At 42.3% G+C, this 19,164-nt stretch overlaps 1 protein-coding gene and 1 pseudogene across 2 annotated transcripts in view; both read left to right on the top strand.

Moving 5' to 3' along the window:
* The window catches only part of Nrg4 (neuregulin 4), a 53,584-nt gene that overhangs the window by 24,634 nt on the left and 9,786 nt on the right, over nt 1–19,164 (top strand). Inside the window, exon 4 of one of the 2 annotated variants that reach the window (XR_007831825.1) lies at nt 14,500–14,634. Coding sequence is in view for 1 of the 2 variants with exons in the window: in XM_051156486.1 (XP_051012443.1) it covers nt 14,500–14,649 (150 nt within the window). In the remaining variant the exon portion in view is untranslated. Of the gene's footprint in view, nt 1–14,499; nt 14,650–19,164 lie in introns of those variants that run through there. The other variant, XM_051156486.1, reaches the window with a different exon arrangement.
* LOC127198504 (60S ribosomal protein L34-like) lies at nt 16,604–16,995 on the top strand (annotated as a pseudogene).

Raw genomic sequence — 19,164 nt, 5'->3', positions numbered from 1 at the left:
CTGGATATGGCATTTTTGTTTCATAAATAACTTCCAGTTCCATTCACTTTCCTGCAAATGTCATGATTTCATTTTTCTTTGTGACAACAATACCAAAAAATTCTATTGTGTATATGTATTATATTTGTTTTGTCTACTCAGCGATTGATGGAAATCTAGGCTGATTTTATTGCCTTGCTGCTGAGAACAGCAAGCAATGGGACGGACATGAGTATTTCTGTGTTGCAGGATACAGTGTCTCCAGGCATGTGCCCATCCGTGGTATGTCTGAATGGATAGTAATTCAAGTTTCAGTTTCTTGGGGACCCTACTGCTTATTTCTATGGTGGCTACACAGGTTATGCATTAACTATCAGGGAACAAGAACTCCTCTTTTCCCATATCCTCTTCAGCATTTGTCATCCTTTTCCCCCAACCCCGTGACGTCTGATGGTAGCTCTTCTGAATAAGATGAGATGGATCTCAAAGCATCTTCAATTTGCTTTTCCCTGATGGTTAAGGATGCTGAACACGTGAACTCTCCACCACCCCCACCCTCCATCACCCACAGACATGATTTCTCTAGATATCTCTGGCTGTCCTGGACTTGCTTTGTAGACCAGGCTACACTCGAACTCACAGTGATCTGCCTGACTCTGCCTCCTAGGGTGCTGGATTAAAGGTGTGTGCCACCACACCTAGCAAAAAAAAAGAAGTGCTTTTAAAAATATTTATTTTTATATACTTTTAATATTTTATGTGAATGAGTGTTTCATCTGTAAAAATGTTGGTATATCCTGTGCATGCCATGCTCCCTGAAACTGGAATTACAGATAGTTGTGAGCCTCCACGTGAATCCTAGGAACTGAACTCAGGCCCTCTGCAAGAGCCTTCAATGTTCTTAATTGCTGAGCCACTTCTCCAACCCAGGTTTTTTTGTTTCTGTTTAAAAAATTTTTTAACAGTTTACTTTTATTTGTATGCATTGGTGTTTTGCCTGCTTTGCACATGTTTGTCTGTGTGAAGATGTCAGATCTTGGAGCTACAGACAGTTGTGAGCTGCCATGTGGGTGCTGAGAATTGAACCCAGGTCCTCTGGAAGAACAGCCAATACTCTTAACCACTGAGCTATCTCTCCAGCACCACCACCACCACCACCACCCAATTTTAAATTAAAAAAAAAAAAAACTTTTTAGTGAGCCTGGGGCCTGGAGAGATGGCTCAGTGGTTAAGAGCACTGTCTGCTATTTCAGAGGTTCTGAGTTCAATTCCCAGTGATCACATGGTGACTCACAGCCATCTATAATGTGATCTGATGCCCTCTTCTCGCCTGTAAGTATACATGCAGATAGAGCATTCATATATGTTAAAAACAAAAACAAAGAACAGCAACTAAAAAAAAATTACCTTTTTATTTTGAGACAAGTTTTCACTAATTTGCCCAGGTCAGGCTAGCCTTGAACTTGTGATCTTGGCCCAGCCTGGCCATCAGCTGGGACCACAGCCTGTGCTGCTGTGCTCAGTCATTCTTGGTCATAGAAGTGCTGGCACAGGCTTATGTGCGTGAGGCAATGTGTTGATGTCACCATGAGTTTGTTCTTACAAGTCTTAGCCACTCAGTAATGATTCTCTGAAAGTTACAACACTTCCTCTGTCCTGAAATATTTCATAAGGAGTCTTATAACGAAGCTTCAAAGGCCTCTCGGCTGTCACGAGGTTAGGAAACCATGCCTAAGACGCGATCCCCCAGATCTCATGGGTAGCATGGGAATCTAAGCAAATTCCTCTTATCCTGGAATCATCCAGTTTTCTGAGATGGTTGGCCTGTAAGCCAGGGACTGGACCATTCACACTGAGGATGTTTGGTTAGACAAAGGCCCACAAGGGAGAACAGCCTTAGATAATTTACAGCCGTGAAAAATTAGGTAGTTCAAATGACTTAGTTTCAGTTTATAAAAGCAATGTTTACCGAATATTTGTAGGATATAACTATCTTCTGAAGAGAAGATATTTTTTAATATAAAAACATGGCATTAAAATGTGAATCTAAGCAGTCATCTGTAACAATTGCCCCTCAGTAGTTCTTACAGTCCCCTGCTTCCCTGACTCGGGCTTACAGGTCTGCTCTCCTGAGCAGTCTCCTGAAGTGCTATGCATCCTGGGAAATACTGACTCAGTCCTTTGGTTTGTCTATGTGAATGTTCTATAAATACCCATCACCTTAGAATCTTGTTCCCAAGAATCTATTCTTTGAAGAACTAATCTGTACCAGTCGTTTATTTCCTATGTGACTTGGAGCCCTTGCCAGGCATCAAGTTAGAGCAGAAACTGTATTGGAGATGGCTCAGAGAGTGGACCACTTGCAGCGCACTCTCCTGATTTCTAATTCTCGGTACCCAGCCCAAAAGCCAGGTGTTTGTAATCCTAGTGCTGGGGAGGAGAGCGAAAAGGATCCTGGGAGCTCCCCGCCGCATTGCCGGAGCCTAATTGGTGAGCTCCTCCAGGTTCAGAAAATGGGATTGAAGAAAAGCACGGAACATCAACCTCTGGCCTGGATGTACAAACACATGCCTACACACATGAACATATGCACACACATATACCATGCCCAAGAGGGGAAGCAGGAGCCTCTTAGGTGGCAGATAATGCCTGTGGTTAGTTCTCTCCTGTAGCCAATAATATGACAAAGGAGAAGGACAAAATTCTTTACGAGAGTGTGCTATATAACCATTTCACATGAGTTTCTAGCCTTTTATGGTAGCTAGGCATGATGGTGCATGCTTGTGACCATGGCTACTCAGGAGGCAGACACAGGAAGATCACACTAGCCCAGCTGTTCAAGAAAGCCATGGTCCAGTCAAGCAAACACACAAACATATGGAATCAAATATGATGAGAAATCTCCAGGAGCATCTGGAGTGTTTACCTTGATGTGCTCCCCTTCCAACCACCATCTTTATTGTAATGTACATCTGTAATGTAAATGGCAGTGGTTCCTACTCCACCTACCATTTTTATTTTTACTATGTAAACAATTGTGGTAATTAAGTATGCTTTGCAGGTATAAATGATACTTTGATTTTTTTTTTTTTTTATTCAAGATTGAATTTGAGGAAAGCGAAATTTAAAATGCATTGAGGAGATTGGGACCACTGGCTATAGTATCACAGGTACCTGACGAAGTGTTCTCAGTTGTCTCTTTCCTCCGAGGGACAAAAGATATTAAAATAAAAGTAGAAATGACAGTCCTAAGTCCTTAGTCACCGCCTCCCCCTCCTCTTCCTCTTTCTTTTTGAGTTAATATTTTTCTTTCCATAAATAATTCAGGATGTAAAATTCAGCATTAAGTACAGAAAAACATCCCGGACAGACGCTGAATCACTGTCTTCTGTGCTGGTCCCTCGGATGACAGAGAACAGTGTTTCGTCTGTCCTGAAAGCCCAGGCAGCAGGATGCTAAGAGCTGAGAACACATTTCACATGATAAGAAGATGGAATTCTCTCCACGAGTCTCCTCATAGTCTGAAAACACTTTAGTTAGACCCAGGCAACATCACTCAATCCTTAATGCCAAGGTGGTGTTTACGTGTGTGCTCATCATTCTTATTTCAAATTAATCAATAGCTATTCTTCATTGGGGTTTGGATCCCAGCAGTTCTGAACATGGGTTTGCTGTTAAAACAAAAAACAAACAAACAAACAAACAAACAAACAGAGAACTGCTACTTTCAAACAGAACTACTTTTCTTTACAAATAGAAGTGCATGCACTCATGTGCGTCTCTGTCACAATTCTTCCTAGCATCGTCTCATTGCCCACATCAGCTATGGCTTTTAACCAAATCACTGATTTCTGCTGTACAAGGAGAACTAGGTTCGGGGTCATTTGGAACTGTCTAGCATAAGGCAGTTTAGTAGGCGTGCACAAGTCGCAAACACAGTACACAGCTTACACTCTACCTCTATACACATCCTTCTTAAATTTAAATTTTTTTTTTTATATTTCTTTATGGTGTGTGTGAGAGTGTGTGTGTGTGTGTGTGCGCGCGCACGAGCACACAAAGTGCTTGCGTATGGAGATCAGAGGACAAGTGTAGAAGTCCGTTCTCCGCTTCCCACATGCGTTCTGGGCCCTTACCCTCTGAGCCAGGCTGCTGGCCTTCTACTTTTGTTCTGCTTTTAGACGTGAGGCCCGTTCTAGTTTTGCTCCTTTTCTGCTACAGTGATCTAGGGATAAAACTCAGCACGTGCTGCGTGCAGTACAGCACACGTCCTTCATATGACCCGCTCAAAGGGCGAAATCTTCACAAATATAATGCAAATTCCTTATTTAAGAAACAGAAATCTAAGTACAACATCAACTTAGTGATTAATATTTCAGTAGGTCCTACTTTACTTAAAATTATTCACTTAATTATATTAATAAATTCAATTAATCAGTTCAACATTTTAAGATATCTTAGAGGTTTCTGTTATAAAACATGAATAAAATGACTATGGTTTAAGTAGAACATCAAAATAATGATTAGTTGAACAGTTTTACATTCTTAAAATGTTTAACACTATGTAAGGAGTAATAGCTTATTTGATCAGTGAGCCCATATAAGTTGAGGGAAAACAGAATTATGTCAAATAAAATGTATGTATATTGTACTCAATATTCTAAATCAGAGAAAAAGCAATCTGTTTTTATTAAGTAAAAAAAATTAAGTTAATCTTTTGTTTTGTTTTGTTTTGTTTTTTGAGACAGGGCTTCTCTATATATCTTTGACTGTCCTGGACTCACTTTGTAGACCTCCTCCCAGCAGTCCTTCCCCCAGCACACAGGCCTGGTGTGCAGTCCTCCCTACATAGAAAGCCTGGTGTGCAGGCTTCTCTGAAACCTCAGTTCATCTCACTCTACCCAATGAGTGTACTGAGCATTTCAACAAACAGTCCCTAAAAGTTTAAAAATTTATAAAAGAGGAAACCAGATTTTCACAAATAAAAACTGAGCATGTGTTAGAAGTATATTTGAGGAACCGCTTACTTACAAAGAGACCAAAAGATGTTGCAACTGACTCAGGAAAACTCAATAATGTGCATTCATGTGGGTAGGCATGAAATTGATGTGGGCCCACACAGCGATCTGTTGACGTATACCAAGCAGAGTTCACTCGTATATTCCTAAGGTTCGCAATTTACAGAGTACAGGTACAGGCCTCTGTGGAGTTGGATAACCCAGAGAGATGTTAGCCATGCATCCGGGAACCTGTTTTGTGGCCGACGTCAAAGTCTTGCTCTGAAGAACAATCTAGACAGGAGCCTTCTAGCCTTTGGCATCTTGGCCAACTCAGCCATCTAGACACAAAGGCAGTCACGTAGAGTTTCCAACCAGAACTTAGGGAGTTGACGCAGCAGGAGCGGAGGAGAGGCGCGTCTTCACCTGTACCTGCATCACTAGCTGGGTGAGGCCCTACGGGCTGCCCTGCTTTCCTCTCAACCCTGTGACTGTCCAAAGATCACCCCAGGGCCAATCAGTACAGGACGTTCAGCTTTGTGATTGGAACTTAACTTGGCAAAGTATTATCTGGTGAAACAGTTACCCACGGTGACACAATGAACTCTGGTTTCACCAGGACTCTGCCAAACTCACGTGACCACAAGACTCAACCAGAGTGACTTCCTGTTTTATGGCTTTGCCTGAGCTCCATTTGCCATCTGTAGCAACAGCAATGCTGTTTGTTTAGTTTTTGGTTTTGTTTGTTTGTTTGTTTGTTTCTTTTTCGAGACAGGGTCTCTCTGTGTAGCCTTGGCTGTCCTGGACTCACTTTGTAGACCAGGCTGGCCCCGAACTCACAGTGATCCGCCTGCCTCTACCTCCTGAGTGCTGGGATTATAGGTGTGCGCCACCACGCCCGGCCAGCGATGCTATTCTTGGGCAGGTAGAAACCTTTTTGTGTGTGACGGTTCAGACTGAACTCTGCCTATAAAATTGGGTTTAGAAGAACAAACATGTAATCTGTTGAAGACTAGTCACACATAAATAAGATTAAGAAAACCTACACCTATGGTGCCGCTGAATTTGGCACATCATCTCACTTAATTGTAGATTATCATTTTGTCCCAGCCTGGCTGGACTCCACCTGGCTTAGTCGGTGTCCTCTTGCTGTGAAGAGATGCCATGACTATGGCAACTCCTATAAAAGAAGGCATTTAACTGGCACTTGCTTACAGTTTCAGAGCTTTAGTCCATTGTCAGCATGGTGGGCAGTATGGCAGCGCACAGGCAGGCGTGGTGCGGGAGGAGGGGCTGATGGCTCTACATCCAGACCAACAGGCAACAGTAAGAGAGAGAGAGAGAGAGAGACACTGGGCTTGGGTTGGGCTTTTGAACCTTCAAAGCCCACCCACAGCGACACACTACCTGCAACAAGGCCACACCTGCTCCAACAAAGCCTCACCTACCAATCCCTCCCAAGTAGTGCCACTCCCCGATGACTAAGCATTTAAGTATATGAGCCTATGGGGGACATTCTTATTCAGACCACTGCAGCACCCTGTTTTACCAAAGGGAACTTCAGAATTTTGTGGGTTGCTTTATTAATCACAGAAAATGTTAAGGTTTTTCTTAAAGCCAGTTCTTATGATTGGCTGGTTCTTGGCACTCCTTCTGGATAAGATTTGGCCTTCGCATCTCTCAATTTAGTAGACGATTATATTTCAAGGAGTAAATTCAAAAATGCCTCCGATATTAAATACAGCAAAGTCCTTTTCGCTTTACTCTTTGACAGTACGTCACAAGCTTTATTAAACATCTGGAATTAGGTTGCTCTTTAGAACACCTTTACGGAACAGAAATAACAGCCTCGGTGCTTATAATAGAACAGATGCAAATGCACCCAGCAGCTGCTCCATTTATTCATCTTGTTAATGCTTTTTATTTTAGTAACCTAACTTCTGATTATAGACTCCCTCATTAGTGTTCTCAGCAGAAACAACGGATGCATCTTTCTTGACCTCAGTGTTTAGAACAAAACTTAAGAGCATAAATCTCCCGAACCCCCCGACTTTGCCTGGTGGCACTCCTCTCACAGCGCAAGCCTCGAGCCGTGGCTGAGACCCAGGGTGCGCACACCAGCTCCCTTGGCTCTATCACTTTTTCCAGCTGCATTTGTCTTCCTGGCTTGCGTTACTAAGAGCTGAAATCACCCCTTAGAGCCAGCTGAGGTCAGCCCACTGTTCTTTAGAAAGCTGAGGGCCGACGAAAAGCGACACGGATCTTGCTTTTACTTCCTCCTTATTGTTGCATAATGGAGTTTGTACAATGGAGTTTGTGTTGGCTTCTGAATTTTGATTATCCCTTGAGTAACTGTCTTTATCATCCACTCTCCCCTTTGGAGTACAGCCAAAAAAGAAATCCCATTATCTTATCTATAAGACTTAATTTCTACCCAGGAATACGTATAGCTGTGACTTTTGCATAGATCTAATGCTTAACTTCTTTTGTCAGGAAGTGAACTGATGCTGGCTTCTCTTTGTCTTATTCCAAGTTGGGTCATGTGATTTTCCCTGCAGCCTGGGAAGGTAAGAGGCCAGCATGAACACTGTGCATTTAAAACCAGCAACTCCAGTCTTTCCAGGTGTCCCTAAGATGGTCTTAATGAACCCTTAAAAGACATGAACAGGGAAAATCTCTATAGCTAGAAGGCCCACATATGTATATATATATTTACTTATTTTTTACATATACTAAAAATATTACTTGAAAGAAAAAAGTTATATCAATTTTATGTACACCATATATATATATATATATATATATATATTATCTCTAAGACATAAGTTATGTAAGATATACATAACTTTTTTTGTTTGTGACTGAGTCTCATGTAGCCGAGGATGACCTCAAACTTTACACTGTAGCTGAGACTACCCTTAAACTCTTTTTTTTTTTTTTTAGATGTATGTATTTTTATTTTATGTATGGATAATTTATCAACATGTGTGTGCACCATGTGTAGTACCTGAGGAAGGCAGAAGAGGGTATCGGATCCCCTGGAACTGTGGTTACAGATGGTGTGGACTGTCACATGGGTTCTGGGGTTCTAACCAGGGTCCTCTGGAAGAGCAGCAGTGACCTTCTGTCCTGAGCCATCTCCAATCCTGCCCTTGAATTCTTTACCACCCCCACCCCATCCCATTCTGAATGCTCTGCTGTGAGCCATGTGCCGCCATGCCTGAGATGCATATACTTTATTTTTAGTTTTAATTTATCTTCCAGCCTTTTAAGAAATAATACATTTTATTTCAGAGGGGATAACTTTTAGAATTTTCTCCCCGATCACATTTTTGAGGTAAGCAAAATGGGGAAGAGAGAGACTGGGACATCGATAAATTATTGTTAGTGTGAGGGCAAAGACAACATTATGAAAGCTAACAAACCACAGAGCTTTGCCTCCGGCACCTGTGAAGTCCTCTCAGAGCATTCACTAGAGTAGACTGGCCTCAGCACACTCAATGAGGAAGTCTGTGCTTACAGCCCGTGCCTTGCTCATTGCACAATCACAGCATGCAATAAATAGAAATAAAATAGTAAAAAAAAAAAAAAAAAAGGAAGAAGAAGAAGAAGCCCAGTATTTCACTGGGCTTTAACTACTTTCAGCAAGTATTTGAAACTTTCAGTGATATACTTAAACTAAATCTTGCAGACCACTGTAGGCAGTAACTTACCTTATGGCAGGCACGGGTGGTTCTCCGTGCAACTGTGTCACCATTTTCATATGGAATAGAATATGTATCCCACATAGGATGTGGTGGGCTAACAGTCAACCTTGAAAGAATCTAAGATTTGCTTTTGGGTTAGACTAAAATTGGGCTGACCCTCCTGAAGTGATTATCGTGATTATCAGCCCTTAGCGGTGCACATGTCACACACTTGACATAAACAGCTGTTTCTTCCAGACTGTCTATTAGCTGAATATCTGTAGGCATAATCACGCTAGTCAGTGTCTAATGCGTTTGTGGCACCAGGTAAAGAAAGAGGCAGAGGTTGCCAGTGCTCGTCTCCGAGTTCTTGGCCTGCACATACCTGGCTGGCATTTTACAGGATTTGGCAAGGTATTTGGGTATCAGATTGCTTTTGACATCAGTGTCTTTTCTCGAACTCTTGTAAAGGTTTTATTTTTGGGTTTTTGTTGTTGGTTTTTTTTTTTTTGTATACAAGTTTTAGACTGAACTTTGTTGTCACAGAGTGTTGGTGAAGTGGGATCAGCTCTGGGGACCACAGTGTTAGAATGATTTCTTCTAGGGTAACTGTCCAAGTGAAATGGCACTGGTGTTGAGTTTTCCCTTGTTAGTGACTCTTTCACAGTAGGGTACTTGTGTCTTGTTCCTGGGAAGTGTAAAGTAGCATGTTTTGTTTTGTTTTCTGAGACAGGGTTTCTCTGTGTAGCATTGGCTGTCCTGGACTCACTTTTCAGATCAGGCTGGCCTCGAACTCACAGTGATCCACTTGCCTCTGCCTCCCGAGTGCTGGGATTAGAGGTGTACACCACTGCCTAGCAATAGTAGTATGCTTGTTGGCTACTCTTTTACCTGGAGTCTGGCATTGCTATAAACATGGCTTTTGTAAAGAGATTCCCTTGCATTCCTCTTTACCCGGACAGTGTTGCGTTCTGCTATACTGCTGCTAGATGTCTTGTTTGATTATGAAAATAACTAAATGAAACAATTTGGGATTTTTTTTTCTGTGATTTCATGTTTTAAAACTTAGCCGGGTGTGGTGGCGCACACCTTTAAGCCCAGCACTTGGGAGGCAGAGGCAGGTGGATCGCTGTGAGTTCGAGGCCAGCCTGGTCTACAAAAGCGAGTCTAGGACAGCCAGGGCTGTTACACAGAGAAACCCTGTCTTGAAAAACCTTAAAAAAAAAAAAAAATCCCTAAAAAACTTAAGTTTGCAGCATTACAGAAAGGTCAGGAAACCATTTTTTTTTCTAGCCTGAAGTCCAGCATTCATTTTCTGGAACACAGCCAAGCCTGCAGGATTCACAACTTCTTGGTTCTTTCAGTTTGTGTTTGTTTCGTTTTGAAAGGGAGTCACCCCAAATATCCCAGGCTGGCCCAGAACCCACACTAATCCTACCATCTCAGCCCCCCAAGTAAAAGTTTGGTTCCTTTACTTTTTGAAGGCCTTCAGTATCATAACAACTTTCCCTGAACACAATAAAACCAGACAGACGCTTCTCGGGTCCAGTGCAGCAAACATGGGTTCTGTGCTTCTGGTGAAACTCTTGGTGCATCTAGAAAACCGCTTATCATGTGGATTCTGAGTCTGGGAGGCTGTGCCCATTCTAGTGTTAGTCTTCAGTTCTAGGAGAGTGTGTTAGCGCTTGGTGTCCATCAAATTAGATGGCACAACCCTTAGCTACCTGACAGCCTGCACAGAAGTGACACCCAGGAATACTTAGCAAGAGTGGCTTACAGAAGGATGGGGCTGCTTAGCTCTGCGCAAACACTCCCGTGACACTGACCTTCCGCTCACAGTAGCGATACTTTCCAGTCTGTTATGTCTCCACTCCACTCCGTCCCCATCCCCCCATTTATGTTGGCTTAAAATTTAACATTTGTGTTGTAACTGAAGATGTGACATTTTCGTAACTTAACCAGAGCTTTCAAAACAGGCTCCTTATGCACAGCGCTGGGTGGGCAATATTCCCTTATTTATATGGTAAATATCTGAAAAAACAAAATTCACTTGTAGGTTAGCCAAACAGTAGTACACTGTGTCTCTGCCTTTCTCCAAGTTCTGACTTAATGAGGTGAAGAGTTAAAAAAAAAAAATGTTTTTGATGTTATTTTGATTAAAATTTCCACCAGTGTTTTACTTTTTCCCCAGATGTGGACAACAGAGAAGTCTGTTGGTTGCTTCCCTCCAGTGCCTTTTTCTGTTTCCTTCGATCCTGATCTGATCACTGCATTTTACCCACACCACTCCTGGACTATACAGGGCTTTCTTTCTTTCTTTCGGCGGCTCCTCTGCAAGGCGTACATGTTCACTGAACTCTATTTGAATGTAAAAATAATCTTAAGGAAATCATGGGAGAGCTTTTATTTGTATTTTCGGGCCTCTAGAACAACTCTTGGAACTGAATTTAGAGCAAGGTTTTGTCTTGTGGGAACCCTACTCTCCCTGTGTTTGTTTCCGCTGTGTGTGTTGATGTACTGGGCCTGCTGGGTACTGCCTTGCCAACGTCTCCCGCCCACCGCACCTTCACCCAAGAAACTCCTCCCTGACCCCTGATATGTAAGGAGTTAACACACACTTGGAACAGACGCCAAGAAGTTATTGGCAATGATAAGAACATTTATTTTAAAACAATAATTTGCTAAAATAATCTAGTTATTTGTTAGTGATGATAGTCGCATTTGTTAGTGACGGAAGCATATACACACGTATGTATACAAATATACGTATTTGACCCTGAGTGCCATGGAGCGTCTGCAGCACATTTTGTGATCCTCCTCCTTCACCAATGTACGTAGCGCAGAGTGGCAGAAGCATACTTAGGGCCATTTCAGAAACTACTGGAAATTCTGCCCTAATCCTAAGCCAAAATTCATTTAACTATCTTTTATTTAAAAGTTAGCAACTTATACGGTAATTTTAAATGTAAGTGTCCTAACAATACCATCCAAAGATACGCCATTTTGAGACTTTCATGCTAAGGAATAACAGGAGGAAAATGACAAAGCCTCTATCTCTCGTTATTAAGCCATTATGTTTCTGTAAGCAGAAAACTCTGTATTCACAGTGAAAACCCTGAAGTTCCATCATACAATGAACGGTCTTAAATCTGAGCTGGGCGGTAACAGGCAGCCTCCGTCAGAGCTGTATGGAGACCCCATGCACAGTGTCGTGTGTGTGTGTGTGTGTGTGTGTGTGTGTGTGTGTGTGTGTGTGTGTGTGTGTGTTGTGCACTCAGAATGAAGCTGCAGGGACATGCTGTCATGCAGGGCATGAGCCCTGCTAGAATCACCATGGATCCCGTTTAACTGTGGATTCTGTTTGTGCCTCTGTATGGTCAGATACCTTTATTGTTGCCAGATTTTTTCACAACCCCTACACACTGTTATGTGACCTCATATAAGGTTATAAACCATAGCTTATGAAGCTGTATTCTGAGGAATAATGTGCATGCGTATGTGTGTGTGTCTGTCTGTCTGTCTGTCTGTCAGTCCTGGGAAGTTGAAAGTAAAACTAGAGAAGAACAAAATGAATTTTCACTCATCTTTTATCTTCTTGTGTGTCTTTAATTGAGTTATGGGAATAATAATATTTTCACATTTTATTAATTTGTTTATTTTATGCGTATACGTGATTTGTCTGCACGTCTGTCTGTACACACCATGTGCATGCCTGGTGCCTGTAGAGATCAAAAAAAGGCGTGAGATCCCCAGGGACTGTAGTTCCAGATGGTTGGGAGCCTCAGGTGGGTACTGGGAAGTGAACTCAGGTCCTCTAGAAAAACAGCCAGTGCTCTTATCCACTGTGCCATCCCTCCAGCCCCAAGGAAAAAATAGTATTTTAATATTTATACTGTAAGGAATTATGAAGTTTTTTCCCCCAAAATATTTTTCATGTAGTGTTTTATATCCTGGCCTTATTTTCCCTTTCCTTGTCTCCACAAAGCAATCTTTGCAGTAGTTTGAGACCCCCTATACTGCCTGAAGTCCCCATGAAGCCAAGAGCAGTAACCTCCTGCCGTCATCACGGCAGCGTGAGGCTCATACAATGCCTGCTGTTTGGTCAGCTAAGATTCACTCTGTGCTAAATTGGTTTTCTCTTATTTATATCTAGGCTATTAGTTATCCTATCACATTCATTGTTAGAACCAGTAATTAGTTCACATATAATTCTCTAGGCACGTTGTAGAGCGTGGGAGGCAGAGCGAATAAATGTCTAAATATTTACCTAATCTAAAAAGAGGTGAGGAGGAAAATTAGTTTTGGAAAATCAACTTTTACTTTTTTTTTTTTTTTGGTTAAAAAAATAGCTTAAAGTATGTATCTGTGTGTGCATGCACACTCATTTTTATATAGCATTATTATTACATATACTTTGTGAGTTCCCTACATAACTTCTTAACTTACTTTATAAACAAATGCTCATATTAAAAAGAAAAAAGTTGAGCCAGGCATGGTGGCGCACACCTTTAATCCCAGTACTCAGGAGGCAGAGGCAGGTGGATCGCTGTGAGTTAGAAGCCCACCTGGTCTACAAAGAGTCCAGGACAGCCAAGGCTACGCAGAGAAACCCTGTCTCGAAAAAACATTAAAAAAAAGAAAAAGAAAAAAGAAAGAAAGATTGTGTTTTGTTTTTGTTTGTTTGTTTGTTTTTGTTTTTGAAATGGAGTTTCACACTCCAGCCTTGCTGGGCTGGCCTAAAACACATCATGTAGCCCAGGCTGGCCTTAAATTTAAGTTGCTCCTCCAGCCTCGGCTTCCCAAGTGCTAGGACTATAGATGTGTGCCACCATTTCTAGACAAAATACTTTTTATTTTACATTCAACTGTAATACAAATTGACTGGATGCCAAGCAGCATAATTCTTGATCATGTACATTAATCCTTTAAACAGGAACAGGGAAAGAGGGCTGACTGGCCGTACCAAAGACTGATTTCTTTTTGTTGTTGTTGTTGTTTTTGGTTTTTCAAGACAGGGTTTCTCTGTGTAGCCCAGGCTGTCCTGGACTTGCTTCGTAGACCAGGCTGGCCTTGAATTCACAGTGATGTGCCTGCCTCTGCCTCCCGAGTGCTGGGATTAAAGGTATGTGCCACCACACCTGCCTGGCCAAAGACTGATTCTTGTGGTAATCTTTGCTGTGTTGTGTTGTCTCTGAAGGAAAATAGAAATGCTGTTAGTTATATAAAGTTGACGTAAGCTCAAGAAGGCGGTATTGAACAGTAGGGAAGGGGTATAATAGTGACTAAATCTGGCTTTGGAAGAAGCACTGATCTCAAAGAAAAGTTGCATCATGTATACATCTATATGAAATCCAGTAGAATAGATTGTAGATGATTTTGCGTTATATATGGACAGTTACACCATTAGAAATGTAGACTTTAAGCTCTGATCGCATGCACCTGCAGTCCCAGCTACTTGGAAAGCTGAGGCAGGAGGATCACTTCAGCCAGGGGCTTGAGGACAGCTAGAACAACATTGCAAGACCCTTCCGCAAATGTTGGGCAGGAAGAGAAGCCGAGCGTAGAAGTCACCAGCGCTGTCCGCACTCGGAGTCTGAACACTACCTGGTTCCTCTAGACGCTAAGCGGCCGGCGAAGTCTCAAAGGAAGGGAGCAAGTGTGAAATAACGCATCTGGCTACACCTGTGGCTCCATGAGCGTTGCGTCAGGCATGGCTACTCCACGCTCACTGAAAAGTAGAGGCCGTTCGTTGCCTTCACTCTGGCTGGAAACCCTGTGTTGTCCGCATCGACGTCTAGAACCGAGATTCAATCTCTATCTAAACTTTTATCCTATAGGTGCATTGAGAATTATACAGGAGCTCGTTGTGAAGAGGTTTTTCTCCCAAGCTCCAGCATCCAAAGCCAAAGTAACCTGTCAGCAGCTTTCGTGGCCCTGGTGATCCTCGCCGTCACCCTCGCCATCGCAGCGCTCTGCTTCCTGCGCAGGTAACTAAAGTGGAACCAGACCCACATAAAGCGGCAGCCTCTAAGTAACTAACATGCTCTTTACTTCTAGAAGTTTCTGCAGATACCATTTTTTGTGTCTGGCATTATCTCTCTAATACAATTTTGTTATAGACTAATAAGTCATTTAGAAAGCAATTTCAACTTGTCTTTGTCACCGTCATCATCGTTTGCCTCGGTGCCTCTAAGCTAGCTGGACCCACACACTCACTATAGGACTTTAGTCACAGGCATGTTTTTTTTTTTTTAAGTAAGCTTTGAATATGGAAAGCCAAGTGACTCATGAAGTACTCTAGGAGCATAAGGCACGTGGCTGGTGTCCACCATCATCCTTTTCTTTAACGTCTATTATGGGATAGACATATGAACATAGCGGGAACAAGGTAGAAATGTTCCCTAAATTCAGGGGTTATTTAAATCTAGAGAAACAGATAGAGAAGAAAACAGTGAAACAAAAGGAAAAATGACATGTTGCAAGACTTTACATCAAAGATTCCTTTTGATTTATCTTCAGTGTTTTGGAGGGAAAAAATTAAGGGAATATGAAATTAAGTTTAGTGGTTATTTTGTATTAATAAATATTAAGTGTGCATCTGCTACCCTTATATGGCTATGAAAATGAAACTGATAGTCATCATAAACCAAGTTGGCTTGAGAAATTAGTATTCTAAGAATAAGATGTAGATAAAATAATATTTCATAAACCCTGACTAAAATTTGGAGGGACTTTACTCTTCTTTTTCCAAGGCAGGGTTTCTCTGTGTAACAGGCTTGGCTGTCCTGGACTCACTTTGTAGACCAAGCTGGCCTCGAACTCATAGAGATCGGCCTGCCTCTGTCTGCCGAGTGATGGGATTAAAGGTGTGTGTCACCTCACCTGGCTGACTTTACTCTTTTTATTTTTTATTTTATATATTTATTTTGGTTTTTCGAGACAGGGTTTCTCTGTGTAGCCCTGGCTGTCCTGGACTCACTTTGTAGACCAGGCTGGCTTCAAACTCACAGAAATCCATCTGCCTCTGCCTCCCAGTGCTGGGCTTAAAAGCGTGCACCACCACCACCCAGCGCTTTTTAAATATGCATTACTGTGTAGTTTATTTCAAAGTATCACTTAAGCAACCAGTAGGATCTTATCTCATGATTTTTGCATCTAAATACCTCAGATATAAAAACTTACTAGCTTATTACGTCCAACCGTGTCTCCCATGTGCTCTGTCATTTGCTTGTGCCCTTCCTCAGTGTGACCTTGGCATGTGTGAGCAAGGGTTACAGTTTAGGGCTGGGGCTCTGTAGCTCAGTGAGAGTGTGCTTGTCTGGCAGGCATGAGGTTCTGGGTTCAGTCATTGAATTGTGAGAAGAAATAGAGTTTATTTCTCTAGACAGGCACCACGATTGCTTTAGCCATAAATGTTGTGCCAATGTTACAATTAATAACTTAAGAAATTAAGAATTTGGCAATTAAGATTAAGCTCTGAAAGAAAAAAAAAGATTTAGCCAGGTGTGGTGGCGCATGCCTTTAATCCCAGCACTCAGGAAGCAGAGGCAGGCAGATCTCTGTGAGTTCGAGTCCAGGCTGGTCTACAAAGTGAGTCTAGGACAGCCAAGGCTACACAAAGAAACCTTGTCTCGAAAAGAGAGAGACAGAGAGAGAGAGAGAGAGAGAGAGAGAGAGAGAGAGAGAGAGAGAGAGAGAGAGAGAGAGAGAGAGAGAAGAGAAGATTTAAGCTCTGTCTTAGAATCAGTGAGTATTTTGAGGCTGGCCTCAAACTCACAGGGATCCACCTGCCTCTGCCTCCCAAGTGCTGGGATTACAGGCAAGCGCCACTGCACCCAGCTAATAAAAGCTTTCTTATTCATAGTGTATAATTATTATGGATTAGCACATGGATTGGTTGTGCTAAACATAGTCATAAAGAGTCAAAACTACGCCCTTCCTTTTCCTCTTCCGGGGACGGTGCTTAGAGATACTCAAAATGGTCCAACGTTTGACATACCATCATAGGCTCTCCTACAATACAGCCTCTAACAAAACTAGGCTGTCTCGAACCCCTGGCAACAGGATTGTTTACCTGTACACCAAGAAGGTTGGGAAAGCACCTAAATCGGCAGGCGGTGTGTGCCCAGGCAGACTGTGCGGGGTTCGTGCTGTGAGGCCTAAAGTCCTGACGAGGCTGTCCAAGACTAAGAAGCATGTCACCAGGGCCTACGGTGGCTCCATGAGTGCCAAGTGTGTCCATGACAAGATCAAGGCGGCCTTTCCTAATCGAGGAGCAGAAAATCGTTGTGAAAGTGTTAAAGGCACAAACACAGAGTCAGAAAGCAAAATAAATATGTAGCTTTTTTAAGTAAGAAAGGTCAAGGCTTGGGGGGGAAAAAAAAGAGTCAAAACTACAAAGCAGCCACCACAAGTGCTGCTTGTTGGTTGCTGTACGAGAGGGAAAGGAAAGCTCTAGGGCCTCACACTCAAAATGACCTGTCCCAGAAGTGACACGGCTCCTCAGACAGCAGGCCTTCTCAGGCCTACTCAACTACAAAGGGCTTTTGTCGTCAATGCAGCTCCCCTTATGCTGAGCAGAAAGCCAGAGGCAGGCCTCCCACAATGACTGAAGGATTCCTAGGGAATCCAGTAGTCCACCGAGGGTGGCTAAGATTGACCCGTGTGCTCTTTTAAATCCAGAGAACTTTAATATTGGTACACTTGTCTGCAACTGGATTCCTTCACTAACCTCTGAATTTGTAAAAGAAGTGCTGTGTTATATCCCAAACGTACTAAGCGCCAGTGAGCGGTGAAGTTTTCATAAAAGAGCAAAGCACAGTTGCTCTACAGACTGGAGGCAGAAACATTCTGATCTAAAGCTACAGGTACTGGTTTATGCCTACAACTCCAGCTCTTGAAAGGCTGAGGCAGAAGGACTGCTGTAAATTCAAGGCCAGCCTGGATTACATAATGAGTTTCAGATTTATAGAGTGAGGCCCTGGTACACAAAAAAGAAAATTCTAACCTGAAGTGCCCTATACCATGCTAAATAATAACTTTTGGCCCAGGAATAGTGGCTTACACCTATAAGCCTAACACTTGGGAGGCCGATGCGGGAGGATTTCTGTGAGTTCCAGATAAGCCTGACTACCAGGGGAAATCCTGCCTCTAAAATAAGCCCCCATGGCCTTATCTTAAGGATATAAAGTGTAGCCATGTAGGTGTGAGGAGTGAAAGTGTAAGAATGATAGGTGTTAACTGAAAAAGAAACCTCTACAACCAGGCGTGACGGCACATGCCAGTGGTCCAAGGCTAGCCTCTACCATTAGAGAGAGCCTGCCTCAAAAGCAAAGACAAAAAGAAAAGAAAGACACTTATAATCACAAACATTAAGTGGATTTTTACCCTGAGCTCACAGGATTTCTAATGACTAGAGGGGGAAGGGCTAAGAGCATAAAGTAGTCCAGACTATTTTTGGGTTTTGTTTTGTTTTGTTTTGTTTGAGACAGGGCCTCTCTGTGTGTAGCCTTGGCTGTCCTGGATTCGCTCTGTAGACCAGGCTGGCCTCAAACTCACAGCGATATGCCTACCTCTGCCTCCCGAGTGCTGGGATTAAAAGTGTCCGCCACCACGCCCGACTTAGACGGTTTTAATATAAGAATTTGAGAATATTTATTCTCAACTGATTGACAGAACCAAGTACAAACCAGCTCTTGAGGAGCCCACTTTGATTCTTTACATTAAAAGGCACAGTATAGACTAGTTACTGAAGTAGAAGAAGAGAGGTACCACTGATAAAAGCAAGCGCTCTAAATGCACGAGTCTCAGGAAAAGTGGATAATAATCTCTTCTTATTCTAAACATCGTCTTCCAAGCTAGTGTGCTAAAGTGAAGACCAGCTGACCACGCCCCTGGTCATTTACTGTCCTGCTGCTATTGGTTATTAAACTATGTTGTGTAATATTAACCCTGACAATCTAGACTTGGCTGTACTAACCAGGAGCTTGCAGTGGCTCAAATGCACTCTCCAAATTTCCTGCTACAACTAAGAGTAAAATCAGATATGCAAAATATTTGTTCATAGGGAGAATGAGACCATGGTGTAAAATAAGTATGTCTAATATGTTTGAAAAATAATTGGGAGCTGAAGAGATGGCTCAGTGGTTCAGAGCATTTGTTGATCTTACAGAGAAGCTGGCTTTGATTTCAAGCACCCACATGGTGGCTAACAACTGCCTATAACTCTAGTTACAGGCGATCTAGCCTCTCCTCTGAACTCCTCAGGCACCAGGCATGCGCGTGGTACATATACATACATGCAGGCAAAGCTTTCATATGCAAAAATATATATAAATAGAAAATTTTAAATAAATAAATGATATGTTTACAAAAGAGCAGACTTGGCAAAGGCCAATGCAGAAGCTGAAAAATAAAATTATAATTAAAAATATTCAATACATCTTATTCAGTGTCTTTTAAGTTTAGTGTGTTTTTAAACAGATTAGAAGGAGTAAGGGCAG

This window comes from Acomys russatus, chromosome 14, assembly GCF_903995435.1.
Source record: "Acomys russatus chromosome 14, mAcoRus1.1, whole genome shotgun sequence".
In the NCBI taxonomy this organism is placed as follows: domain Eukaryota; kingdom Metazoa; phylum Chordata; class Mammalia; order Rodentia; family Muridae; genus Acomys; species Acomys russatus.
The sequence above is the reverse complement of the archived record's forward strand: the minus strand, read 5'-3'. Positions and strand labels throughout refer to the sequence as shown.